This window comes from Peromyscus californicus, unplaced genomic scaffold (assembly GCF_007827085.1).
Source record: "Peromyscus californicus insignis strain IS unplaced genomic scaffold, ASM782708v3 Scaffold_17__1_contigs__length_78620276, whole genome shotgun sequence".
Taxonomy (NCBI): domain Eukaryota; kingdom Metazoa; phylum Chordata; class Mammalia; order Rodentia; family Cricetidae; genus Peromyscus; species Peromyscus californicus.
Genome location: NW_026294469.1, coordinates 3,565,970 through 3,591,885, shown reverse-complemented (window position 1 = coordinate 3,591,885; position 25,916 = coordinate 3,565,970). Strand labels below are relative to the sequence as shown.

General features: G+C 47.0%; 1 protein-coding gene across 1 annotated transcript in view; it reads right to left on the bottom strand.

Moving 5' to 3' along the window:
- The window catches only part of Ttc39c (tetratricopeptide repeat domain 39C), a 95,650-nt gene that overhangs the window by 61,063 nt on the left and 8,671 nt on the right, over positions 1-25,916 (bottom strand). The window contains exon 2 of the mRNA XM_052741556.1: positions 865-913. Within this exon, the coding sequence (XP_052597516.1) occupies positions 865-913 (49 nt within the window). The remainder of the gene's footprint in view (positions 1-864; positions 914-25,916) is intronic.

The following is a 25,916-nucleotide window of genomic DNA, read 5'->3' as shown; positions in this document are numbered from 1 at the left end:
CCTGTCTCCTCCATCTCCCCGTCTCCCCATCTCCTCCGTCTCCCCGTCTCCCCATCTCCTCCGTCTCCCCATCTCCTCCGTCTCCCCGTCTCGCCGTCTCGCCGTCTCCCCGTCTCCTCCGTCTCCCCTGTCTCCTCCGTCTCCCCGTCTCGCCGTCTCCCCGTCTCCTCCGTCTCCCCGTCTCCCCGTCTCCTCCGTCTCCCCATCTCCTCCGTCTCCCCGACCTCCCCGTCTCCCCATCTCCTCCGTCTCCCCGACCTCCCCGTCTCCCCGTCTCCCTGTCTCCTCCGTCTCCCCATCTCCCCGTCTCCCCGTCTCCTCCGTCTCCCCGACCTCCCCGTCTCCCCGTCTCCCCGTCTCCTCCGTCTCCCCATCTCCCCGTCTCCTCCGTCTCCCCGTCTCCCCGTCTCCCCGTCTCCTCCGTCTCCCCGTCTCCCCGTCTCCCCGTCTCCTCCGTCTCCCCGTCTCCCCGTCTCCCCCGTCTCCCCCGCTCTCCAGCAGGAGTACAGCAATACTTTAGCTCGCTCACTGAACTCATCGTCTAGGCTGCTGTTACTCAGGTTTGGAGCTGACCTTTCGCTGACCTTTCTTACCAAAGACTTTCCCTCTTGTCACACACCATCTTAATCTCTGAAGGACTTTCAGTTAGATTTTTATTCTAAAAAAGTCGGGTTGGGAAAAATATAACTCTCAAAAATTATATATAAGCATTTTATTTCTAAAACTGGGGAGAACATTTATCTCACAGACATTGGACAATGGGGAAAAAACTCTAGCTTTTCTACAAAAGTGTCTACAGAGCCGGCAGGCAAACAGTGTTAGTTTACACTGTTTACAGCAATGTCTCTTTGGATATCAACTTACCAAAAAGCTGACAAAGCTGGCCCCAAAACTCATTAACGGACTATGATTTCTGTCAAAGAAACAAACAAAACATTTTATTGGAAGTCTTACTTTAAAAGCATTTGGTAAAACAGGATATATCGTTCCATAACCCCATTCACTGGACAGAGGGAAGGTAAGCAAGCAGATTAAATTGTGCCAAGAATCTGAAGAGGCGAGATGCTTCCTGACTCCACCTCTGACGCTTCAAAGTCAGGGAGGTCTCAGTGCTCGATTATAATAGGCGCCTTAGTAAACCTTTAAATTGTGGCCAAGGAGCTGACAGTCAATATAAAGATATAAATAGAAAGCTACACTAACATTGCTAGACCACAGCCAAAGGAAGGTGGTGATCCATTTTTAAAGTGCAAAGCTGAATCCAAACTTTATACCTATAAGGGCTGGGCATGGTAGTGCAGACCTGCAATACCAGTACTTGGGAGGCTGGGGCAGGAGGATCATGAAGTTGAGCTATAGGGCAAGATCCTACTTCAAAAACAAACAAAAGAGAAAACAGGACACACATGAAGTCAGTTTGATTTGTAGAGCAGATCAAAGGGTGTCACCACCTGGCCTGAACTCTCAAGGTTGAGAACACCCCCACGACACACTCATTCCCCACTGGGACATTGCCATTAGCCAGTTCTGCAGCGAGCCCAAGAGGAGGCCAGCCAACGCCAAAGAAGTGAAGACCATGCAAGAATACAGAGTCTCCGTCCACACTAGAAACCAATGCAAAACCCAGATCTCTGTAAACGGTATGAGGAAAAGAAAGTCCTGAGCTCTGAAATGGAAACAAAACAACAGCAACAACAACAATGTTGCTAATTTTTCACTATGTAAATACATGGCCAGTATACTCCCCTACTAAAAATTTATTAGATTGTGCCCAACATGAAGTGTGTGTGTGTGTGTGTGTGTGTGTGTGTGTGTGTGTGTGTGTGTGTAAGGGAAAGAAAGTGAGCCCCCACGTGTATGAACATCCACACCTCTGCCTGAGGAATATCCTACATGAGACAGACTGCCAGAGGGCGAACCACAGTCAAAATACAAGCATGGGCTCGCATGGAGGGTACGTACAGAGGGAGACGTTAAGACGGTATTTGTGTGGCGTGCTAACCCGCTGGCACTCTGTACTTCTGCCCAGCCTTAGCTGCCTTCCGCTGCCTGTCCCCACTTAAAAGGACGCGTAAATCAGCAACACGACAAACAGGAAGGTCAGCTCACTTGTGAAGAACTCAAAGCAGCACTTAGCCTTAGCTGGGAGGTCTGTGTCACACTCACACCCCTGATCAGAGTTGGGAGGTCTGTGTCACACTCACACCCCCAGCCTTAGCTGGGTGGTCTGTGGCACACTCACACCCCTGACCTTAGCTGGGGGGTCCGTGTCACACTCACACCCCCGACCATAGCTGGGAGGTCCGTGTCACACTCACACCCCTGATCGTAGCTGGGGGGTCTGTGTCACACTCACACCCCCGACTGTAGCTGGGAGGTCTGTGTCGTGACTACACGGCCCTCCAAACACAAGCTGTTCGTTCTCACTCTACAGCACACCTAGAGTCTAGATGTGGCACAGGCTCCCAGCTCCTGGGTTCACTAACTGCGCTCCGGTGTCTTCCTCGGCAGGCAGTGGAGGGGTCAGTGAGGAGTGAGCCCTGCTCTCCAGAGCAGATGCGTTTCCACACGGGCCATTTCCCACCCACCCTGCTTGCAGTTCAGTCAACTATCTACTGCTGCTTTTGCTTCATCATCTTGGCTAAAATTAGCTTCCCGAGAACCACAGGAATTAATTATTCATGGCACCAAGTGTTCCCCGTTAGTTCACATACCATCTTATCATTTAAATGGAAAAACATGTGGACACCAGTCCAGCAAAGGCATTTTCTCTCCTGAGGTCCCGTCCATCAACCACACAGCATGGGTACAGCAGGTACTCACAGCTGTCTGCTCAGGCTCACACACGGGTACAGCAGGCACTCACCACTGTCTGCTCAGGCTCACACATGGGTACAGCAGGCACTCACGGCTGTCTGCTCAGGCTCACACACGGGTACAGCAGGCACTCACCACTGTCTGCTCAGGCTCACACACGGGTACAGCAGGCACTCACCACTGTCTGCTCAGGCTCACACACGGGTACAGCAGGCGCTCACAGCTGTCCCTGTCCGGTCAGGCTCACACACGGGTACAGCAGGCACTCACCACTGTCTGCTCAGGCTCACACACGGGTACAGCAGGCACTCACCGCTGTCTTCTCAGGCTCACACACGGGTACAGCAGGCACTCACCACTGTCTGCTCAGGCTCACACACGGGTACAGCAGGTACTCATGGGTGTCTGCTCAGGCTCACACACTGGGGAGTGCCCTGAAAGGGATTTAGGTATACCTCACGGGCCCTGGGTAATAATTCAAAGAGAACTGTGACAAGATGTTGAGCCTGGCCTCTGCAGCCCCTCTCTGCTTCCTGTCTTGCTGTGTGATCACCTGATCCTCTCTTGATATCTATCATGATCTGATGAGCATAGGCGGCCCTCACAGAACTAAACTAAGGCCAACGCCAGGTACCTGAACCTTCCAACACTGTGAGCAAAATAAACCTGTGTATAAGTCAGCGCACCTCAGGCAGTCCATCATAGTTATCCGAAGTCAGCACAATATGCAGGAAATGTTCCAGAACAGAAAGTTAAAATGTACACAAATAAAAAGACAGCTGTTGGAACCCTCAGATGGGGTTCCTCACGCTCATCTCACAACCATAGTTCAGTTTTTGAAAATGAGCCATTGGTCATAAAATGGTTCTGAATTTTTCACTCTACCCTGTTGAGAATACAAGGAAGTACTTGGTCATCTGGCCCTGTGTGGACCAACATTTCAAGGGAAAAAAACTCTTTGAAGTTTCTCCAGGACATTCCAAACGCAACTGATGAGGCTTTGTTCTCAGAAAGACACTGAATTTCTTTTCATCTTTAAACTACAGTTTATTTTTAGTTTGTGTCATAGTGCATGAGGTACAATCAACGGTGCCAAGGCAGCCACTGAGACCTAAGAGGGACTAGCGGCAAATCCTGTGTCTCTAAGGTCTTCATATCAGAGGCTATGAAGACCACATCCAACTTAACAGCAGCAAAACCAAAAGCCTCCTGCAAGAACGGCTCACGGGCTGGCTGGCTGGCTCACTGGGTGGTGGTACTTGCTGCACAAGCATGCCAACCCCAGCAGTAGTCCCCGGCCTGTGCTCCTATCTGTCTTGTCCAGCATCTCAAGCTCTCTAACTACAGTGCAGGAAGCTGTTACCGTGCACAACACAAAGGCCTTGGTCTCCACGAGAAGGCGGCACAGCACTACTTGAGGGAAGCCGTGTTGGGCCAGCTGCTGTCAGCTGGCAGCTCACACCACTCACTGGCTGAGAGACTGCCTAGTTCTCTCCAGTCATATCAAGACAGGACTTCACAGCTATATTCAATCCCAAGTGTTGGACCTCTAGACCAACGAAAGGGCTCAGCAAGTAAAGGAGCTTGCTGCCAAGCCTGACGATCTGTGTTCTATCCCCAGGACTGATGTGGTAGAAGGAGAGAGCCAACTCCCACGAGCTGTCTCTAACCCCCACAAACATGTCATAGCATGTCCCCATACTCCTAACACACAACATACAGTCAAAGAATGAAAACGAAAACTCTACGCCAACAGCAAAAAGAAAAGTGGCCCACCTTCAACGGCAGCTAAAAATACGCAATAAAAGGTTCACTTAAAGGAATTTTCTTAACTCAATTTTTAGTAGAAAAATATTCAAAGGAAAAACTCAAATTTATTCTGAAAGATCTCAGTTTAAAATACTCCCAACACTTTCTTTCTGCATTAGCATCTCTAGAGATCTCAGGCTGGACAGCACCCTAGGAAATGCCCCTGCTGAACCATACTGGAGAGGAGATGAGGAAATAAAATGTGAAACCACCTTGATGGTCGTTCCACTCAGTGGTGCCATCCTCCAGACAGACAGGCTGGGAGTTAGGAACACCCAGTCTAACTCTGAAGCCTGAGCACTTCGCCACCCTACTTGCTCAAAGATTAAAATGCCAGCTCTGGGCTAGCGCTGAATCGCAGCTGATAGGATATTGTCTGGCATGCAGAGGTTTGCTCTCTAGTACCACATAAGCTGGGCATGACTATTCAGACCTGCAGTCCCAGCACTCGGAGGAGTTCAAGGTCATCCTTGGCTACACAGAGATTTGGAGACCAAACTGGGATCATGAGACCTGTCCCAAATAATAAAACAAATGAAATGATGTTCATTCTTCCCAAGCCCGATGATTAGGAGGGTGATTAAGAAATCAGGCCACAGAGGGAGAAAAGTAGTCAACAGACTTTTCTAGTGGTGGGACCTGCCATTCAAGAGATGCCCATGGGCACAACAGTGGCACGACAGCTAGGGGAGTAACCAACCACCTTCTGCCTAGATGTGAGACCTGCTCCAGAGGAGGGAACTCATGCCTGAAACATACACCTGGCCAAAGTCCCACGGATGGGATTGTCGTAGGACTTTAGGGGACACTTACTACTGTTATTTTCTAAAGAGCCGTGCTGTCAAATTGCCTTCAAAATATTTATGTTTATACCCACAGACTAGGGCAGCTCTTAACCTTGGTCAGGGGAGGTTCCATTTGCAGTGGGCATCAGTCAGCTCATAACTGGTCAAAGAATAAGTGAACACTGAGTGCCCAGCCCAAGTGGGCATCTACATCAAACCTATCCCAAGGCTCGGGGAGCACCAGGGAAGAGATGGCAGATAAAACGTGAGAGCTGGAGAATGGGGAGAAGTGTCGAGAAACGACATGCTAGTGCATTCAGGAACTCACAGCAGCTACTACTAGATCAAGCCAGTCGACATTCCAAGATGGATGTGGGAGAAGCTCAGGAGGTTCATCCCTAGCTGAAGAACAAGTGGCAAGTGATGGCTGCGGGGACAGAGGAAGTTAACTTCCTTCCGGGGTGCAGCCACTGGTAGCTGCCCACGCACTGGTGGATGGTCCTACACACATGTGCGTGCAGAAAGCTCTGGTTGGTCTAGGCTGCTCTTGTTGAACAGGCCAGTGCATGAATGGATGAGGGAAGATGGCAAACCCCACGGAACTCTGTATCAGGGCTGGAGGGGGCTCGGCCATCCATCACCTGTTGACTGTTTCTACATCTTATGCTGAGTAAAGACTCTCACTAAAGCAGTGCCTGGCAGAGACAGGGACAGCCTGAGAAATAACTTGGGGAAGGTGATGAATAATGAGTTATTTTAAATAACAAAGTCCATGCTATTCTTAAGAAGCTATTCCTGAGAGGATTCCTACTTGCCAGTCTTTGGAGCACATAAATTGCTTAAAATGATTTCCTGCCTCTCCCGAGAACAACACTCGGTAACTCTCATTCTGCAAACACAGCCCTTACCCACTAGACTCTTAAAATAATCTAAGGTGGCCTTACATGGGCAGCTCCAGAAGCCAGGCTTCCTTACTATACAATGGTAAGGTTTCTCTTAAATTTTCAAACCCGTTAACTACATAATTGTGCACTGATGTCTTATTTGTAACTACAGTTTTACAATTCAATGGTTTACAATATGGCTAAGTATGGTGGAATTACATCTGCAATTCTAGCCTCACCTGTAATGGGCCCTCACCTGTAACCCTGGCCCTCACCTGTCATGTGGCCCTCACCTGAAATCTGGCCCTCACCTATAATTGAAACCTCACCTGTAATCCTGGCCCTCACCTGTAATCCCAGGCCTCACCTGTAATCCTGGGCCTCACCTGTCATGTGGCCCTCACCTGAAATCTGGCCCTCACCTGTAATCGAAACCTCACCTGTAATCCGGCCCTCACCTGTAATCTGGCCCTCACCTGAAATCTGGCCCTCACCTGTAATCCGGCCCTCACCTGTAATCCCTGCATTTGTGAGACTGAGTCCTAGGGCAGCCTGGCCTACAGTTTAGCCAAGGCTTCAGGTTAGCCAAGGCTTCAGACAAAAACCATCTCAAAAACCCCAACACCAACAAAACATAAATTGAAGGTTAAATAGTGTTTTCACAGGGAATATATCCCACAATAACAAACAAAAATCTCCTTTTTGCCTACACAAAGCCAACCCCAGACTAAAAACAAGTCTTGCATTTTAAAAAACCCATTTCAGCAAAAGGAAGATAGAGGCTGGAGAATGGCTAAGACGTCTTGCTGCTCTTATAGAGGACGAGTTCAGTCCCCAGCACCCACATCAGGCAGCAACATGGGCATCAGCAGTACGTGTACTTGCACATACATATATCGATAAAAATAAAATAAACCCTAAAAAGGAGAGAAACGCAAAACCGCCCTGCCTGGGCGAAAGCAGCAGTTTACAGAGAAATGTAATCGTTTCTACAATGAACAGAAAGGAGTCTCCAACGAGGAAGAAACAGGAACGCCACAGCAGTTCCACTGCAGCCCCCTACTGTTCCCATGACTCTATGATAATGTCGTAGAGTTTACTCAACACTGCAACTTCACAATACATCTGGAAAATACATCATGTGTTTGTTTTCCAAAATCGACGGTTTATTAATGACACACAAGTTATTAAGGTGGCACATTTTAAATTTCTGCTGTAGCAGAGGCATGATCAGATCACCAAGTCACGCCTGCGACAGATGTCATGGACTGAGAGACGTGACCAGACAGCAGAATGAGCGGGAACATTGCCTACCAAAGCCGCACCTAGGGAAAATGAACAGGCAGTCTAACACAAACACGGATTAAAGAACATGCCAGGGGGCCGTCTTCCATGCTCTTCCGACACCTCCCTCTCCCAGTCCTGTTTTTATTTTATTTATTTATTTATTTATTTATTTATTTTGGTATTTTCGAGGCAGGGTTTCTCTGTGTAGCTTTGCTCCTTTCCTGGATCTCGCTTTGTAGACCAGGCTGGCCTCGAACTCACAGAGATCCGCCTGCCTCTGCCTCCCAAGTGCTGGGATTAAAGGCGTGCACCACCACCGCCCGGCTCCGGTCCTGTTTTTAACATATCATTATTAAGGTTTTTTTTTTTTTTTTTTTTTGAGACAGGGTTTCTCTGTGTAGTTTTGCGCCTTTCCTGGAACTCACTTTGTAGACCAGGCTGGCCTCGAACTCACAGAGCTCCGCCTGCCTCTGCCTCCCGAGTGCTGGGATTAAAGGCATGCGCCACCACCACCTGGCAGTTTTATAAAATATTCGAAGACTCTAAACTTGAGCAGTAGGTGCTATTTCCTTCTTTGATTGTTTATTAAATTATCAAATTAAAGTACAAGCATGTAGAGCTGGGTTTGCTGCGGCCACAATGCACACTGGCTCCCCTCTATGAGCCATCTGCTTCCCTGCCACAAAAATACACAAGGGTGGCAAGATGGCTCAAGAGATAAAGGCACTTGCTGCCAGGCTCCATGACCTGAATTCAATCCCAACACCTGAGTGACAGAAGGAAACACTTCACTCCTACAAGCTGCTCTGTGATTCCACAGGTGCTGTATGTGTGGCACATGAACACCCACGCAAATACTTAAAATGTCAAAAAGGGTTTTGTTTTTGTTTTTTGGTTTTTTTGGTTTTTTGAGACAGGGTTTCTTTGTGTAGCTCTGCGCCTTTCCTGGAACTTGCTTTGTAGACCAGGCTGGCCTCGAACTCACAGAGATCCGCCTGCCTCTGCCTCCTGAGTGCTGGGATTAAAGGCGTGCGACACCACAGCCTGGCTGTTAAAAAAAAAAAAAAAGGTTTTTTAAAGACACGGTGAGAGAAGGAGCAGGAAGAGAAAGAAAGAATGGGAAAGAAAGAGAAGGAGAAAAGAAAAAAAAGAAATATGATAAGTCTAAGAATAATGTGTATACTATGATTTTTCTAAGTAAACATTCAAGTAGTAAGTTGTATATCCATAAAACTTCACTTAAAAATTACAAGATCTCTAAGGTTAAATTTGTTAAACTAAGATTTTAATCACATGAACACAATGTCAAAAATCCAGTGTACTAGAGAAGCTGGTGTTGAGAGACAGCTCCATATTGCAGTCCAACAATCAGACTCTGAGTCAAAAATCAGGTGCCAGGGATGGTAAGGAACGCCTTTATTCCCATCACTCAGGAGGCAGAGGCAGGGGGATCTCTGTACGGCAGAGGTCAGCCTGGGCTACAGAGTGGGTTCCAGGCCAGCCAGGGCTACATACTGAGACCCTGTCTCAAAAACAAAACAAATAACAACAACAACAAAAGCAAGAGAAAACAAAATCAAATTGTTTGGAGCAAAAAGAAAACACACTCAAATGGACTTCCTTTCCTGGGGAAGTGTGGGTAACCCATTGTTTTACCCAGACCATTGACGGTGAGAATGAAAATTGATACAAAACATTGGAAAAGCGCTCGCTCTCTTTCTCTCCCTCCCTCCCTCTCTCTGAAATTCCTAAGCGTACATCCTAAAGAAATGAAATGAAGAACAATGGTTCTAAACAAAGGTATTAACTATGATACCATGTAGAGTTCCAGGATTAAGGGTGTAATGAGAAATATGGATTGTTACACAAATTTAATAGTCACCTAAATTAGTATTTAGTCATTTATTACAAAATTAGTCCTAAGGGAACACTCACTCTAGGCTGTTTGAAAAGGCAGAGTGTAAAATGTTTGATTTGACCACAGAATTGTGTTATCACCAGCAAGACCTGCTGCCCCTCAGCCTGTGCTCCTCGAGGGCGAGTCGGATGGGGCAATGCTACCTGAGGGACATATAAGCAAACTGGAAAGGACTGGCAATCTGAAACTTGTAATTACACTAGTCACCTGTCATTATGGCCTTTAAAAATGCAGAACACAAAACAGTACATACAAAACGATAAGCTGTATGAAACAGCCAGGACAGAAAACAGGAAAAACGTTGCTTATGGTTGGTGGGCGTTACAGGTGATTTCCCACAAAATATTTAAAGGCAAATACGTTGCGAAACCTATGCTATCCATTTTCTTATGCAAAATATCACAAATACTGTTTGAGAACCTCGATGTGCCAAGGACTATTTGAGGCACTAGAATAGGGGCTCTTATGGAGTTACTTTTAAATTACCTGTCACCTTATCTGTGTATCTAGCTTTCTAATTAAACTGTTAAGTAGGGGCTGGAGAGATGGCTCAGAAGTTAAGAGGACCCAGGACCTACATGGTAGTTCACAACCTCTGTAACTCCGTGTTTCAGGGGATCATCAGGCACACACCTGTACACAGACACACATGCAGGTGAAACACCCATACACATAAAAAGCTTTTAAATATACATACAATGGAACATGCATATAATTCACCTTGCGGTATAATAAAGGCAGTACAATTGTGTTTATGGCAGAAACCTGCACTGGCACACACACATGAAGTCTGCATTAAATATTAAATTGTCCTCAGGTTTGACAAAGCGAACAGCCCACTGTATCCTCTCCCAATGATGACATCATCCTAATCGGACGGAGCCTGGGGGACAAACTGTTCCATTTTCAGTCCATGAGTCAGTCAGCAGGCCAGTTTCCACAGCTCAGAATACCATCACTGTGGGACACACAATTGGAAGGGAAGCTGTTCACCACCCCTGCTACCAAGATGAGGAACGACAAGTGAGAAGCCGCTGGGCCAGCGCCCCTGAAGAGTGTGTTGAGAGCTATTTCCCACGGGCCGAATCTGACGGTGACAACAGCTATCAAGTAATGAAAGAGCACGGAGGCCAAGTGCAAGGCCAGGGCGTCAGAAGCTCGCAGATTCCTGTCTGAAGCTCTAGTGGTTTGGATGCCAGAGGTCCCTCCAGGCTTATGTGTTGGTACACAAGGTCCCCACTAGGTGGTGCTGTTTGAGGAGGTTGTAGAACTGTTAGGAAGTCTGGCTCAGCGGGAAGAAGTGCGTGGATGAGAGGTGAGTGATTTAGGCTTCAGTCCAGCCTAAGCATTGCTTTTTGATTCATGGAGGTATGGGGAGTCTCATACATGTGCTCCCACCACATGAACTCCACCATGTCCTCCCTGCCGTGAAGGGCTGTACCCTCTCAAACTGTGTGGTGGTTTGACTAAGAACGGCCCCATAGGTTCATATATTTGAATGCTTAGACATCAGGAAGTGGCACTCATGGAGAAAGGTTAGGAGGTGTGGCCTTGTTGGAGGAAGTTTGACCCTGTGGGGGTGGGTTGAGGTCTCCAAAGCCCAAGCCAGGCCCGGGTCTCTCTCTTCCTGCTGCCTGTGGATCCGGATGTGGCGTTATCAGCTCCTCTCCAGCACTGTCTGCCTGCATGCTGCCATGCTTCCTGCCATAAAAATGAACTAAACTCTGAAACTGTAAGCCAGCCCCAATTAAATGCTCTCTCTTATAAGAGTTGTTGTGGTCACGTTGTCTCTTCACAGAAAAGAACAGTGACTAAGACAGAACTCCGACCCAGGCAGAACCCTCCTCCTACAGGACGTTTCTGTCAGAGTTCTGTCAAATCAACCAGAAACATAGTAACCTAAGTTGCACAGTGGCGATGACAGCGTAAGACACACTGTTTCTTCCAAAGCTGTGCTGTGTGTGCTTCTGAGCCAGGGTGACAATTCATTCTGTTTAGGTTTTTCTTCTAAGCCACAAAAAGGCAGAGCTGCTTGCATTTCCTGAGACACAATAATCCCTCATAGATTCTCACCAAGGTGGGGACCTGGGGGTCTCCACAGTGTGTCGAGTCCCTAAATGATGCTAATGCCTTCAAGCCATACTTAACCAGCAATATCCTATAGGTAACTGTTCAAAATGCTGGTATACAGAATTGTGGTCACTAAGATTCCAAACATAGATACATTTGGAATTCCATTCCAAACACACATATAACACACACACACAAACACACACACACACACACACACACACACACACACACACACACACACACACCTCTGTGTAGCCCACGTTGGCCTCAAACTTATAATTTTCTTGCTTTGGCCTCCACGTGATACCATTACTGGGGTGGACCACCACACCTAGCTGAAATATTCTATACCCTAGTGCAATCCTTTCAGCAAAGGAAATTATAAAGACATCCCTAAAATTTTCCTCCCTAAAATAAAACCTTGTATGTAGTGGGGCCTACCCTGCAGTTTTTCAGGTCTCATGGGCCTTTCTTCTCCGTGTCCTTGTCTGTGTGCTGCTCTCCCCCTTGGCCCAGGGACACCAGCCTCCATCTTGAGCCCCACCAAATACAGCAGGGCTGCTGGAGGACCTCCTGTGAGATGTGAGTCCACACCAAACTCTCACAAAAGCAGTGTGCCAAATGTCACCTTGGCCAGACCTCTAAAGTCTCCACAACTATCTGCCCTCACTAGTTTCCCTCCTCCCCTTGTCCAAGCAGGTTCCGTGGGTCAACTCAGCAAATCTGCAGAATTAAACAACCCAGTGCTGGAGAGGTAGCTGGCAGGCAGCAGGAACCGGGCCTGGCTTGAGCATTTGAAACCTCAAAGCCCACCCCTAGTGACACACTTCCTCCGACAAGGCCACACCTCCTGATAGTGTCACTCTCCACGAGCATATGGGGGCCATTTTCATCCAAACCACGACAATACCATTGGGCCTATTTCTTACTTATGCAATAGAAATGTATAAAATACATTTATTTCTGCTTGTTTCATCTTTTTACATCTCAAAGTTAAAGTTATATCGCATATATGAGTAGAGGTAATTAACGAGCAAATAATAATCCTCTGTAAAACTCCTGAAATCTACCACTGTAGAACATTGATCCCTCAACCCAAACAATCCCATGTCTAGACATACCTGTTTTATACACACAGACAAGAGTGTTCGCTGAACACACGCATCCACACACATACAAGCAAAAGATATTATGAGGTTCAAGTTTTCTTTGTATCATTTCAGTAGCAAAGGCAAATCAGGGAACCTGAAGGAAGAACATCCCACCATGGCCTGCTATTCCTGACTTAAAGAGAAGGGCCAATGCTCTTCTTACCCCACAAACTAGACAACCTGTGGTCTTTCAGTTTTCAATCTTGTAGACGGGCAGAGTCTTCCCCTGAACTGTTAACCTGCCCTCCGGCCACTGCCTGGGTGTATTCTCCACAGCCAGCCTGCTGGGTCAGAAGCAGGTCCACTCTCGAAAGTCACCGCCCCCACCCTGGGCTAGCTGTTCAACATTATTCCATCGCTGAGGGGAAGTAACGGACTCTGTGACAGTGGACCTTGTGAGGGGCTTTTTTCACAGCTCCAGTGAGCTGTGCTTTGGGCAGAGCCTGAAGCTCGTGGGCTCGCCCTGGAGTCGTGGCCATTTTAACTGATGCCTTAAGAAAGGACATATGGCCGGGCGGTGGTGGCACACGCCTTTAATCCCAGCACTCGGGAGGCAGAGCCAGGCGGATCTCTGTGAGTTCGAGGCCAGCCTGGTCTACAGAGTGAATTCCAGGAAAGGCACAAAGCTACACAGAGAAACCCTGTCTCGAAAAACCAAAAAAAAAAAAAAAAAAAAAAGAAAAGAAAGGACATATGGCCGGGCGGTGGTGGCACACGCCTTTAATCCCAGCACTTGGGAGGCAGAGGCAGGAGGATCTCTGTGAGTTTCTCTGTGAGTTCGAGGCCAGCCTGGGCTACACAGTGAGATCCAGGACAGGCACCAAAACTACAGAGAAACCCTGTCTCGGAAACCAAACACAGCAAACATGAAGAAACGGCATCTGTGAACTGGACTTCAGAAGCAAAGACTCGGGCCCATCTCTCTCCAGTAACTTCCCAATCTCCAGACCTCCTTCCTTTCTTGAATTCAACCAATTTTACTTCAGTGCTTCACTGAAGGAGAAATTTCACTGCCAGACTCATGTTCAATTAACCCTTACATAACACTTGCTGCAAACTCTTTCTTCTTTGTGTAACTGTCACGGACAGCGAGTAATTTAGAAGGCAGCCCTGAAAAGTACAGTACTACCATTTCAAATGCACGTGTTCAACTGTCCTTGTATGTACACACACACACACACACACACACACACACACACACACACACACACACACACAAATCCAGTGGGCCAATCGTGACTCTCTTAAATCTCTGGATTAACCCATATTAGAGGGAGAGAAATAGATGCCCTTCAGCCAGCCCAGGCGCGGTCTAGCTGGCTCTCCTGCCGACTGGTTAAGCCCCATGCTTACTCTAGGGATTATTCCCCAAAGCATTTGTGCCCACTGTCCTTGTGCCTACGACTGTATTCTTCATTGTTTGCTGTCTAAACAGATGCAAATTAGGGATAAAAGGTTAGCATGTAAAAAATAACTACAGGCTTTGGGGAACTTTGAAAAGGGCAGATAGCTTTCCAAGTAGCTTTGGGGTTAGGGCAGGAGGAAGGAAACTGAAAGACTTGCAAACCACTTTAGGGATCCTGATACAAGAATCTGGGGACAGCGATGGGTGTGGCTTCAGACCAAAAGCCAACTGGAAAATCTACCCACAAACTCACCAAAGAAAGGCCTTGGCCCTACCCCAAAAGTCACAATAAAAGGCTTACTGGCTTACTGGCCTACTGCTGTAAGTGCCTTTGAAAGGCAGCAACTGCCTGTGGCCCCATCCTGGGGGAAGAGGGTCTCTAATATGCTCGGACACACTCAAGTTCTTTAACGACAAATGGGAAAGGAAATTCCCATTGCTAAACCCTTCATGTTCACTCTGCTTCCTTTTCTTTCTTCTCTTTCTCTCTGAAGGACAGACCATCTAGATGGTGACCCAGATCCTCAAATCCTCCTTCCTCCTGCCCCTGACAATCCCCAGTCAAACAGACACCAAAAGGAAGTGCCACAGGTCTAAGCCTTTACCATGGCTCTGGCCCCTGTCTGGGCTCTGGCCCCTGTCCGGGCTCTGGCCCTGTGCAGGCTCTGGCCCCTGTCCGGGTTCTGGCCCTGTGCGGGCTCTGGCCCCTGTCCGGGCTCTGGCCCTGTGCGGGCTCTGGCCCCTGTCCGGGCTCTGGCCCTGTGCAGGCTCTGGCCCCTGTCCGGGTTCTGGCCCTGTGCGGGCTCTGGCCCCTGTCCGGGTTCTGGCCCTGTGCGGGCTCTGGCCCTGTGCGGGCTCTGGCCCTGTGCAGGCTCTGGCCCCTGTCCGGGGTACGTCCCTTGTCCGGGCTCTGGTGATTGCTTCCCAGCATTTTCTCCCTTCCATGCTTACATGTGCACTACCACACAAATTAGTTTTAAAAAAACAAAACAAAACAAAACAAAAAAACCTTTAAAAAATGGATGAATTTTATTGGGCAGATGGGGGTGGGGAGAGTTCTTTCGTTCCATTATTTGGGTACTGGGATCGAATCTGCATTGTAAGGCTTGGCAGCCTATACCTGCTGAACCACAGAGCCATCCTGGGATCTAGAATTAGCTTTCTAAAATATAACTCTTATATCTACATTACTCTCCTACTAAAAACCATCAAACTTTCCTACTGCCCAAGGGACAGAGCTACAAATTGGTGGCTCTGCACATAATAGGAAACCACCTAACTGACATATGTCAACTTCTTAGTCCCTTCAACACAGGGCCACCTCTGCAGCCACAGGGCCACCTCTGCAGCCACAGGGCCATCTCTGCAGCCACAGGGCCACCTCTGCAGCCACAGGGCCACCTCTGCAGCCACAGGGCCATCTCTGCAGCTACAGGGCCATCTCTGCAGCCACAGGGCTGCTTCACCCTGAACAAAACACAGCCTGGCCCCAGGCTACTTCCTTCCTAGGTCTCCAGGCAACTCCTCTACTGCACCTCTGTTTCCAAGGCCCTGGGTCCATGTCCTGACTGCGTGAGTGACCCCAGAAAACAACCGAACTCCTCTGAGCCTTGGCTTCTTCCTCTGCTGACTGGGGAGATGACAGCACCCACCTTCCAGGTTCACAGGAGGCCCCCCAAAAGTGCCACATATCCCTGTGGCTGTAGGATGAATTGTGTCCCCCACATCTTGCCATCAGACCCCACCCTCCACCCCTAATCCCCAGTGTGGCTGTATCTGAAGATGGAGCTTTTAGGAAGGAATTGAGGTCAAATGAGGTCATAGGAGCAGCATCCTGGAAGCTTTGTGACAGGAAGAGACTGTCTTACTCTAAGTCTTCACGCTGGTGCTCAGAGAAAAGACCATGTAAGGACTCAGCAAGAAGGTGGCCAGGGGGAGACCTGTCACCAGATTCCAAGCATGCTGACTCCCTGATCTCAGACCTCTAGCCTCCAGGACTGTTGGGGAATAAATCTGCTCTCAAAGTCACCCAGTCTTGGACATCTTGTTATGGCAGCCCAAGCTAACTAATATATCCACTATTTCTCTCCTTGTGATTTGACTCCATTAAAGTATAGACTATGTGGACCTTCTGGGTCTTTGAAGGCAGAGAATGCATCTGATTTACTTACATTTCTTCCTAGGATGTGCCAAGATGATCTTAACCTAAATAGGTAGTCAAAAAATAAAGATTTAATTTATTAATAGAAATAATGTTTGTTTCAATTTTAAAACATATATATATATTTCTATAGAACCAGATTTTGATCTTTTTAATGTGTATGTATGTGTGTTTTTTCAGCAGGATGTTAATGTGCCCTGAGCAGTACCCAAGGAGGCTAGAAGAGGGCCTCAGACCCCCTGAAGCTGGAGTTATATGGGGGGGGGGGGCAGCAAGCAGGCCTCCGTCTGAGCCACCTCCCCAGTCCCCAGGTTTTGAATTGTAAGGGATAAATGTTACACACACACACACACACACACACACACACACACACACACACACACACACACACACACACACCGGTTTATGTAACTATTCCAGGGACACAGTTACATTAAACAGGTTTTTTATTGCTGAAACTGTATTGACCCTAGGCTGATGACCTACATACAAGGAAGTCTCTTAAAGGAAAAACAAACAAACAAAAACAAAACAACAACAACAAAAACCCAAGCCGCATGAGGGAAAAAAAGAACTAAATGTCTTCCTTCTTGACCTAATCTGCCTACACCAAAATAAAATGGCACAGTCCCTTCATGATCTCAATGCTCCCAGTTCACACCAGCAGCCTTGGGGCCAACTATACTTTGAACTTATATATTACTTTATCTTTGTTATGAGTTTCATGAGTTTATAGTTCACTGAGTCCAGTGTCCAAGTTATAAACTGTTAACAACAAAGCACTAAAGTGGCCAGTAAACAGTATGCAGAGTGTCTAATACATGGAAGGATTAAAACAATTGAGAGACATCAACTTGTACTTTGACCTAATTATACTGATTAAACAGTTTAGCTGAAATGCTTAAACACCGCTCACTAATCCCCCAAGAGGTTTTCCGATCACGAAAAGAATCCATACATCCAAAAAACTGGGGACTGTGTGGCACACACAGTAGGACCCCTGTTTAAAACACACGCACATCCCAAGTCCCGACAGTGAGTGGCCCTTAGGCAAAGTTCAGAGGACACAGTGAACAGAACAGCCGGCAGTGCTGACCTCAGCAGTGTGCAGTCACTGTGTCAGAGATAAAAGACAGTCTTGCCTCACACACGTCCTAGTTTCCTGTGCTGTTACTGGGACAAAACACCCTCACAAAGCCACAGGAAGAGACGTTTATTTGGCTCACAATTCCAGATTACAGTTCATCATTGTAGGGAAATCAAAGGCATCAGAAACTTGAGACAACCAGTCATCACCCAGAATCAAGAGCAGGGAAGAATGGATGCGGGTACGTTTGACCCCAGCTACTTTATCCACTCGAATACAGTCCAGGATGTCCTGCTAGGGATTGGTGTCACCAACAATGGGCAGGTCTGCACAATACGGTTAATATAATCAAGATAAATCCTCACAGACATGTGCACAGACCAACCTGCTCTCTAGACAATCCCTCACTGAGACTCTTTGCAGGCCATGCTAGATTGTGTCAAGTTGACAATTAAAACTCACCATCCCAACATGATAGTATACTACAAAGAAGCAAATAGACTTAAAATATGCAATTTATCATAATAACAAATGAGAAAATTATAATTGTCCTGTGTTTTCTTTTTTTTTTTTTTTTTTTTTTTGTTTTTCGAGACAGGGTTTCTCTGTGTAGCTTTGCGCCTTTCCTGGAACTCACTTGGTAGTCCAGGCTGGCCTCGAACTCACAGAGATCCTCCTGGCTCTGCCTCCCGAGTGCTGGGATTAAAGGCGTGCGCCACCACCGCCCGGCTGTCCTGTGTTTTCAAGAAATATCACAAAACCCTAAGTCTGCAGGTACCATTACCTGCCGTGGTGAACGACTGAAAACTGGTCCAAGGAACAGGATAGGGATGCCTACTTTCATTACTATTCAGCAGCACGAGAAGCAGCCGCCAGAACTAAAGGGTGAGAAACAGAAATGAAAGGCATTCAAATTGGAAAAGAATAAAATTATTGCTATTCACAGATGGCAAAATGGTATGTATAGAAAACACTAAAAATTCCACAAAACTGCTGGAACCAATAAAAATTTAACAAAACCGCAGGATATAAATAATATAAAAATCAGTCACATTTATCTACATGACAATAAAAAACTTAAAATGATGTTAAAAAGTAATTCCATTGAGTGTAGCACCAAAAAAATAAAAATAAAAAATAAAATACTTAACCAAGAAAGTGAAAAGCTTGCACACTGCAATCTAGAAAATATTTCTGAGAGAAATTAAAGGAGTTAGCAGCAAGTGGATGGAAAAGGTGTCCCATATTCATGGACTGGAGATTTAATTTTGCTAAGATGTCAGTATCACCCAGAACGATCTAGAAATTTAATGTAATTGCTGCTAAAATGCCAATAATATATTTTTTCAAAAAAAAAAATCTTAAAATTCATACAGAATCTCAGACTCCAAACAGTCAAAAATTATCTTCAAAGGACACAGCTGAATGTCACACACTTCCTGACCTTAAAACTCCCTACAAACTACAGTAGCCACCAGCAGCAGACAGGCAGACATGTAAAACCATGGGATAGGAGAAAAGCCCAGAAATAAATCCTGGTACGTATGGTCAAGGGATGTTCAATAAGGAAGCCAATACCATTCCACTGGGGAAAGGACCGTCTTTCATTTTAACTGGTGTGTGTGGTGGGGGAGGGGGAGCCCTGGAACTCCCCGTCTAAACCAGGCTGGCCTTGAACTCAGAAATCCACCTGCCTCTGCCTCCTGAGTGCTGGGATTAAAGGTGTGCGGTACCATGGCCAGCAAGAAAAGGGTTTTCTTTCCAACAAATGTGTGTTAAGGCCAGAGATGAACTCAGCTGCTGTTCCTCAGGCGCCAGCCTCCTCTTTTTCTTTCTTTCTTTCTTTTTATTTTATTTTTTAAATTTTTTAAGTCTTTCCCTTGTGCTGGAACTCACTAAGCTAGACTGGATGGCTACTGAACGGCAGGAATCCTCCTGCCTCTGCACCCCCAGCACTGACCTGCAAGCACACACTGTCACACCTAGCTTTTTAACAGGGGTGCTACCAGGGGTAAACTGAGGTCTCATGCTCACACAGCAAGCGGTTTACCAATCAAGCCGTCTCCCCAGCCCAGCAGTGAGCGTTTATTAACCATTTATTAACTTATCCTCACTCACTCTCACTCTTTGTCTCCAACAACTCAAGTGAAGAGCAGCAGTCTACTGCACGGCTCTAAGCCTGCCTAACTTTCAGATCCTCAAGTTTTGCTTATCTGTGTTCAATTGTTGCTATATCCTGGTGGTCATTTAGAGTTGCTGCTGTATTCTGAAAATACTTCTAGAGATTAAATAGCCAATTATTTATTTTCCCTACTATCATTAACAGGTATCAAATACCTTTCAACTACATTAGCATTGGTTCTGGTCTCTTCTCTCCCTTAGACATACAGGTAGACAAGCTCTTCAATCATTTCTACTCTGTGCTCTGAGCACAGGGCTAGCTCTGGCAAGCAGCTTGCAAAGGTGATATCCAAACCACATTTGTCACCAACTGCAGACCTTCCAACCTATCTCCCAACCAGAACTTTTCAAAAAGTAACGGGGTTGGAGCTGTGGAGATGGCCCAGTGGTTAAGATCACGGGATGCTTTTCCAGAGGACCTGTGTTGGATTTTCAACACCCACGTACTGGCTCTCAACCATCCATAACTGCAGCTCTAGGAGACCTGATGCAGACCCTCCTCTGGCCTCCACAGGCACCGGGCATGCATGTGGTACACATTCATACAGACAGATGAAACACCCATATGAACAAAATAATAAAATAAAAATAAAAAACTTAAAAAGCAGTAAAAGTGATGAAGGCATTTTCATTACTTTTTATCTTTAAGATACAAAATAGTTCATTTATTTTATGTGGCAATAACTACAAATTGTAATAATGCATTTATAATTAAAAATATCTATCTGCCAATGAGAGCAATCCAAATACTAATTCATTTTAAAAACTCATTTAGACCTTTTAGAGCTCGTTCGCTCTCTCTCAGTTCAAAGTGCAGCTGACACAGCATGATAAATTTCAGTACATCAGTTCCTTGTGATGCAGTCTGAGCTTTGTAGGTGTCTGCGGCTCCCTCCAACGGCCACACTTTCCCTGCAGAGCATGAACATTTCATCTGTGCTTACTTCATTATTCTCAAGATTCCTCAACCATAACTTCCTTAAGAGCTCTGTGATGAGCTTTTGTTGTTTCACAACTTAAAATTCTTCTACTTAGAGGACAGCGCCTGGCTTCACTCTCGTCTCTCAAAGGCTCAGGCTAGGGCCAAGCCGAGAGACGGACCGTGCAACTGGCCCAGGTCCCTCCTTCCGTGTTAGTTTAGCAGTGGTAATTTTTCCAGAACAGGAAAGAGCCTCCAAGGTGACATCTCCGCGGTCTCAACCAGCTGAGCGACTTGGATGGACACGGTTGCTCCCACAGCCCTTCTCTCATTTTACCATTTTTATTTTTCTGTGTTATTTCAAGGGGGTGATATCTAGCTCGCTCTGTTATCTTCATAATTCAAGCTAATGAGGGTGTCATCAATGTAAAATTAAAAACACCATTTGGATGGCATGAGTGGCTGACAGCTGAAGCGAATGGTATTTCAGATGCAAACAACATTCTTTTCAGAGCAATTAAACCAATGTGAAACTGGCTACATTGTGAGACGTAGTTACTCCCAACCGGGAAGTCTGCACTCTAGCTCAGGAGTCCAGAGTCCTGTCCCACAGCACGGACCTGATGAACTCAACCTCTTCTTCACGTTGGCCTCAACCAGAAGAGGAGAGCGGGATCTGCCAGACAGAGGAGTGTCAAGTGCTTTTCCTGATATTCAGAGATTTCCCTGACAAAGCATAACTTGAGATTTTGCAATTCACTGCTCAAAATGAGGGATGGAAAATACGTCACTCAAGCCTTTCATGTGACTCATCCTGTTGGGAACAACCCTAAGGAGGCCACAAAGCAGAGATTTGACTGGAATCCAATTCCGTTTATATATCCTTTAGCAAATTAACTTCAACTTGGATGCAAAAATCCTATCATGTTGGAATTGTACTTTCTAAAAAGTCTTATTAATGGTGGGATCAAAGGATAAGAATTTGTGAATCTGTGTGTCCTTGATGGTTATCTTACGGTGAATAGTGTACATGAAGTAAAGCCCAGGGGAACCTGGCCCCGAGGTGAGGCAGGAAAGAACAGTCCTAAAGTAGAGACGGGCGCTTATACAGTGTGACAGACAGCAAGTTGTCACTCACTGGGAGTGAGAAGTCTCAGGCCCAGATACAGACTCTTCCAGAAAAGCTCCACCCAGCAAGGAATCTTGATGAGCAAGGGTACCTGTTAGAACAGGCTGGGTTAACATGCAACTGCTGTCGCCTTGTGAGTGAGAGAGGGAAGGCACTCTGTAGTTTGGGGCCCTATCAGCTGCTTCTAAACACAAGGACGGAGGGTCACCACAAGGCATCCTGTCCTATTTCCCCACCAGAAAATGGTCCTTTGGGCTAGGTCACTTTTAGGCAACTGTGCCCTCCTTTCTGGAGATGTGGGTTTTAAAATTTTAAAAACATGTTTTAAATTTGTATAATAAATGTAATAAAAAGCTTACTGGATTTTTGGAAAGAATACAGATTAGTCAATACCCTGCAGTTCAAAGCTATGAAGACTTGAGTAATAATAAGGAAGAGGCCCAGGACCTACAGGTTAGTTCTGCATTGGGTAAGACAAAAGGAAGGTCCCCTGATGGCTTTGAGTGTACATGGTAAGGCACAGGAGAACTGGGGATGACAATGTTTCCAGGAACTATTTGGGACCTAAAAGTAGCATGTGTGTAACCAAGAAAAACTGATACTTCAGATCAGTAACTGTGAGACTCGACCTGGGGGCTCTTCAACCTCCAAGGAAGTTCGCACTGTGGCCACAGGCAATATTAGATGCGCCATCCTCCGCCATCCTCCACCATGCTCCACCATGCTCCACCATGCTCATACAGCCTCAGCTCCAGCTTGGGCTATGAGTGGGAGACCGAACTGAGGACTCACAGATAAGGAAGCCCATTCTGAACCTCCCCGCCCCAGGGTTTCTCTGGAGAGGCATTTTGGAAACCTGTGGGGCCATTGGAATTGACAGAAATAATCACTGGGGTAGGACAGGACCCAGATTCAAGCCATTCTGCTGCGTGCGAGCTCGTGGCACTCTGTCCCACACCACCGCACATCTCTGAAAATTATGAGATATAAAACTGCTTTAATTTATTTCTATTTACACATAAATAGTTATGACTATCCCTGGTACTCAGGGAGACTAGTTTCAGGCCCTCATGGTTCAGGCCCTCATGGTTCAGACCCTCAGTATTTACAGAAAACCTGTGTGCATTCTCCATAGCTTTGAGTCATCTAGGTTACCTATAACCCTAAACATGTCTACTACAAAGCCAACACACCGCACCATTTGTTCTTCAGCACAGTACCTAGAAAATGGTGTTGGGTCCCCGGAGATGAGTTATGGGTGGCTGAGAGTCACCTGATATGGTTTCTGGGAATTGAACTTGGGTCCTCTGCTGTAGGATGTCCTATATGTTGTGAATAAATAAAACACTGATTGGCCAGTAGCCAGGCAGGAAGTATAGGATAGGCGGGACAAACAGAGAGGAGGGGCTGGGAGGTGAAGTCGGAAGGAGACGCCAGCCTGCCATCCAGGGAGCAGCATGTAAAGACAGCAGGTAAAGCCACAGAACACGTGGCGACATATAGATGAACAGAAATGGGCTGAGTATAAGAAGAGTAAGAGCTAGACAATGGTAGGCCTGAGCTAATGGCCGAGCAGTTTAAATAATATAGTTTATTTTATAAGTGCGCTACGGGACTGTCAGGGCTTGGCGGGACCCAGAGAGAAAAACTCTAGCTACAGCCCTCAACAAGAGCAGTACGCACTCCTAACCACTGAACCATCTCTCCAGCCCCTGGTTCTTAATTTATAACTTGACTCAGATACAGATGTTGCCCAACTCCCCTGCAAAGCCTTTGAAGTTCATCACCTAGCCCAACATCCTAGGACCGCTTCTACAGTCTTGACTGGATGGGATTTCAAGCAGCTACTGTCTGCCAAGACCCTGGGTCAGGGTCTACCCGTGCTCTTCAACAGGAACTTAGCTATTCTGACACTTCCTGGACAAAGGTAGCCTGGCCCAGCCTCGATTCTCCCTGGTAGGGTCACACCCCTTTTCTCTTAACACAGGGAAATGTGCTGCAACTTCCTTTCTGTTAAAGTGCACAACACTTTCATTCTTTACCTGTGTGCGAAAGAGTCTCATCTTCTGTTACATCCAAATCTGTTCCCTACTTAGAGCTACAGCGTCTAACTACACATTCTCCTGGTCACGGTCCTGCAGACACTGACTGGGACATAGACCCTCAGTGGTGCTTTTCCAGGAAAACTGGTGTTTTCCAGGATGGCTCTCCAACCCTGCTCAGCCAGGGCCCTGGGCTGCACCAGGAAGAAAGAATTCATGGAAGATTCTAGACAGTAGCTACACTCCCTGTTTATGGGAGGTAGAATCGAAATTTTAGGGCTGCTCTGGAGTACCTCAAATTGCATCAGGAGGCATGCCCTGCAGCATACCAGGAATGGGGAGCACCTGAAGGCACTGTGCCCTGGCCAGTAAAGGAGACCTGCTTTTATTTATTTACTTAAATTTGTGTGTGTGTGTGTGTGTGTGTGTGTGTGTGTGTGTGAGAGAGAGAGAGAGAGAGAGAGAGAGAGAGAGAGAGAGAGAGAGAGAGAGAGAGAGAGAGAAAACCCGTGCACCCCGGTGTTTGTGGAGGGCTGAGGACAACTTTGTGGGGCTGGGTGGGTCCTTTTCTTCCAACTTGATGTGGGTTCCAGGGGTCAACTCAGGTCCTGGGTCTCGTGCAGCAAATGCTTTTACCTGCTGTGCCTCCTCAGTGACCTGCTCTGGCTGTTGCTGTTTTATGGTTTAATCATTTATTCAAAAGACAAAAACATGTATCCAGAGATCTCTGGCAACTTTTGAGTGTGAGATGTTGTCTTCTTTATCTTAATGACTGTGCTTCTTTCTTTTTTTTTTTTTGGTTGTGAGCCTCGCCTTTGACAGCTGAGTCATCTCGCCAACCCATGTCTATGGTTCTCAGCATCTCCCAGAGGCACAGCGTTACTGGAACAAATGAGCAATCTGGCTGTTCCTGAGGCTCCCGGCCTCCATCTGTGATGGATGACACAGGACACGGTCTCATCTCTCCTTTCCCTGGCTCAGTCACTCTGCCACCTGCAGAGTCTGGGGTCCCGATTAATGAGCTCTCTTCAGAGAGGGTCTTTATAAGAAGCTACTATGCATAACAGACCAACCAAGACATGGGCTGTTTAGAGATGCCGTAGGGAGGACCAGGAAGAGGCTGAGGAAACAGGCTTGCTGTCCACAGGGGCTTGCCAGGAGAATGAGATGCGCTTGGTGGGGACGTGCTTTTAACACTTCCCAGGCCTCAGAGAACTCCAGCCACCTCAGGGCCTGTGTGCACAGGAAGCCTCTTCAACCAAAGCCCTTTCCTACAGACGAGACAAGGGTGAGAATGCGACACCGTGAAGGATGAAGAACAGGGCCAGACAGATGATGGACAGATGATGGTTCAGTAGGTAGAGGTGCTTGCTGCCAAGCCTGACATCCTGAGTTCAATCCCAGGGACCCACATGGTGGAATGAGATAAATGTCCTCTGACCTTTGACATACACAGACACACAGACTCGCACGTGTGTTTAAATATATGAAGCCAAGAGGGCGTGGCAAAGTCCACAACAGGCTGGGTAATGCCAACTATTCCAGTGAGTGGGAGAGGGACTCAGGGCATCTTACATGAACTGGGTGGTGGTGAGGAGTTTCTGGGTGGCAGAAAGAGGTCACATACTGCCTGGAGAACTTGCCCGAACAACGGGTCTCTTCAGTGGATTCTCTTCGGAAACTTTTATAGGAAAAACAGAAGTCATGTGCAGTGGTCACTCAAGGACTCTAGGACCAGACCTGCCCCAGCACACTTACTATTATGCGACCTTAGTTTTACATCCTGTCTCTGAGATTCTCCTGTCTGTTCAAGGGAAACAATCAAAGCACTCCCCACTGGGAGCATGATTATGTGAGGAGTGAAATCCCCAAAGAACTGTGTATGTGGCCGCCACTCCGCAAGTACTACCCAGCAGCCACCTTGTTCATTTTGATGTACTGGGAGGAGGAGGAGGCTCAGTTAGTGATTTCACTGGTGCTACAGCTTGCGAAAAGACCCAACAAGTGCTGAAGTGCCTCTCAAGCAGATGTGAACAGAGACAGTAAGTTAGCCAGACCCCTTGAAGGAAAGGCTCTGAGGATGCACCCCGGCATCTGACGCAGACGTCCTTCTGGGGAGCTCTCTGAAGGTCTTTCTTGTACATGCACCTGTGTGTACCTTGTATCTGGAACTCTTTGATGAACAGGAAGAGATGAAGACAAGCCTTAGACAGGAGGAAGGATGGCAAAATGCCCACCAGTCTGAGGAAAGGAGACAAGCTCATCTCA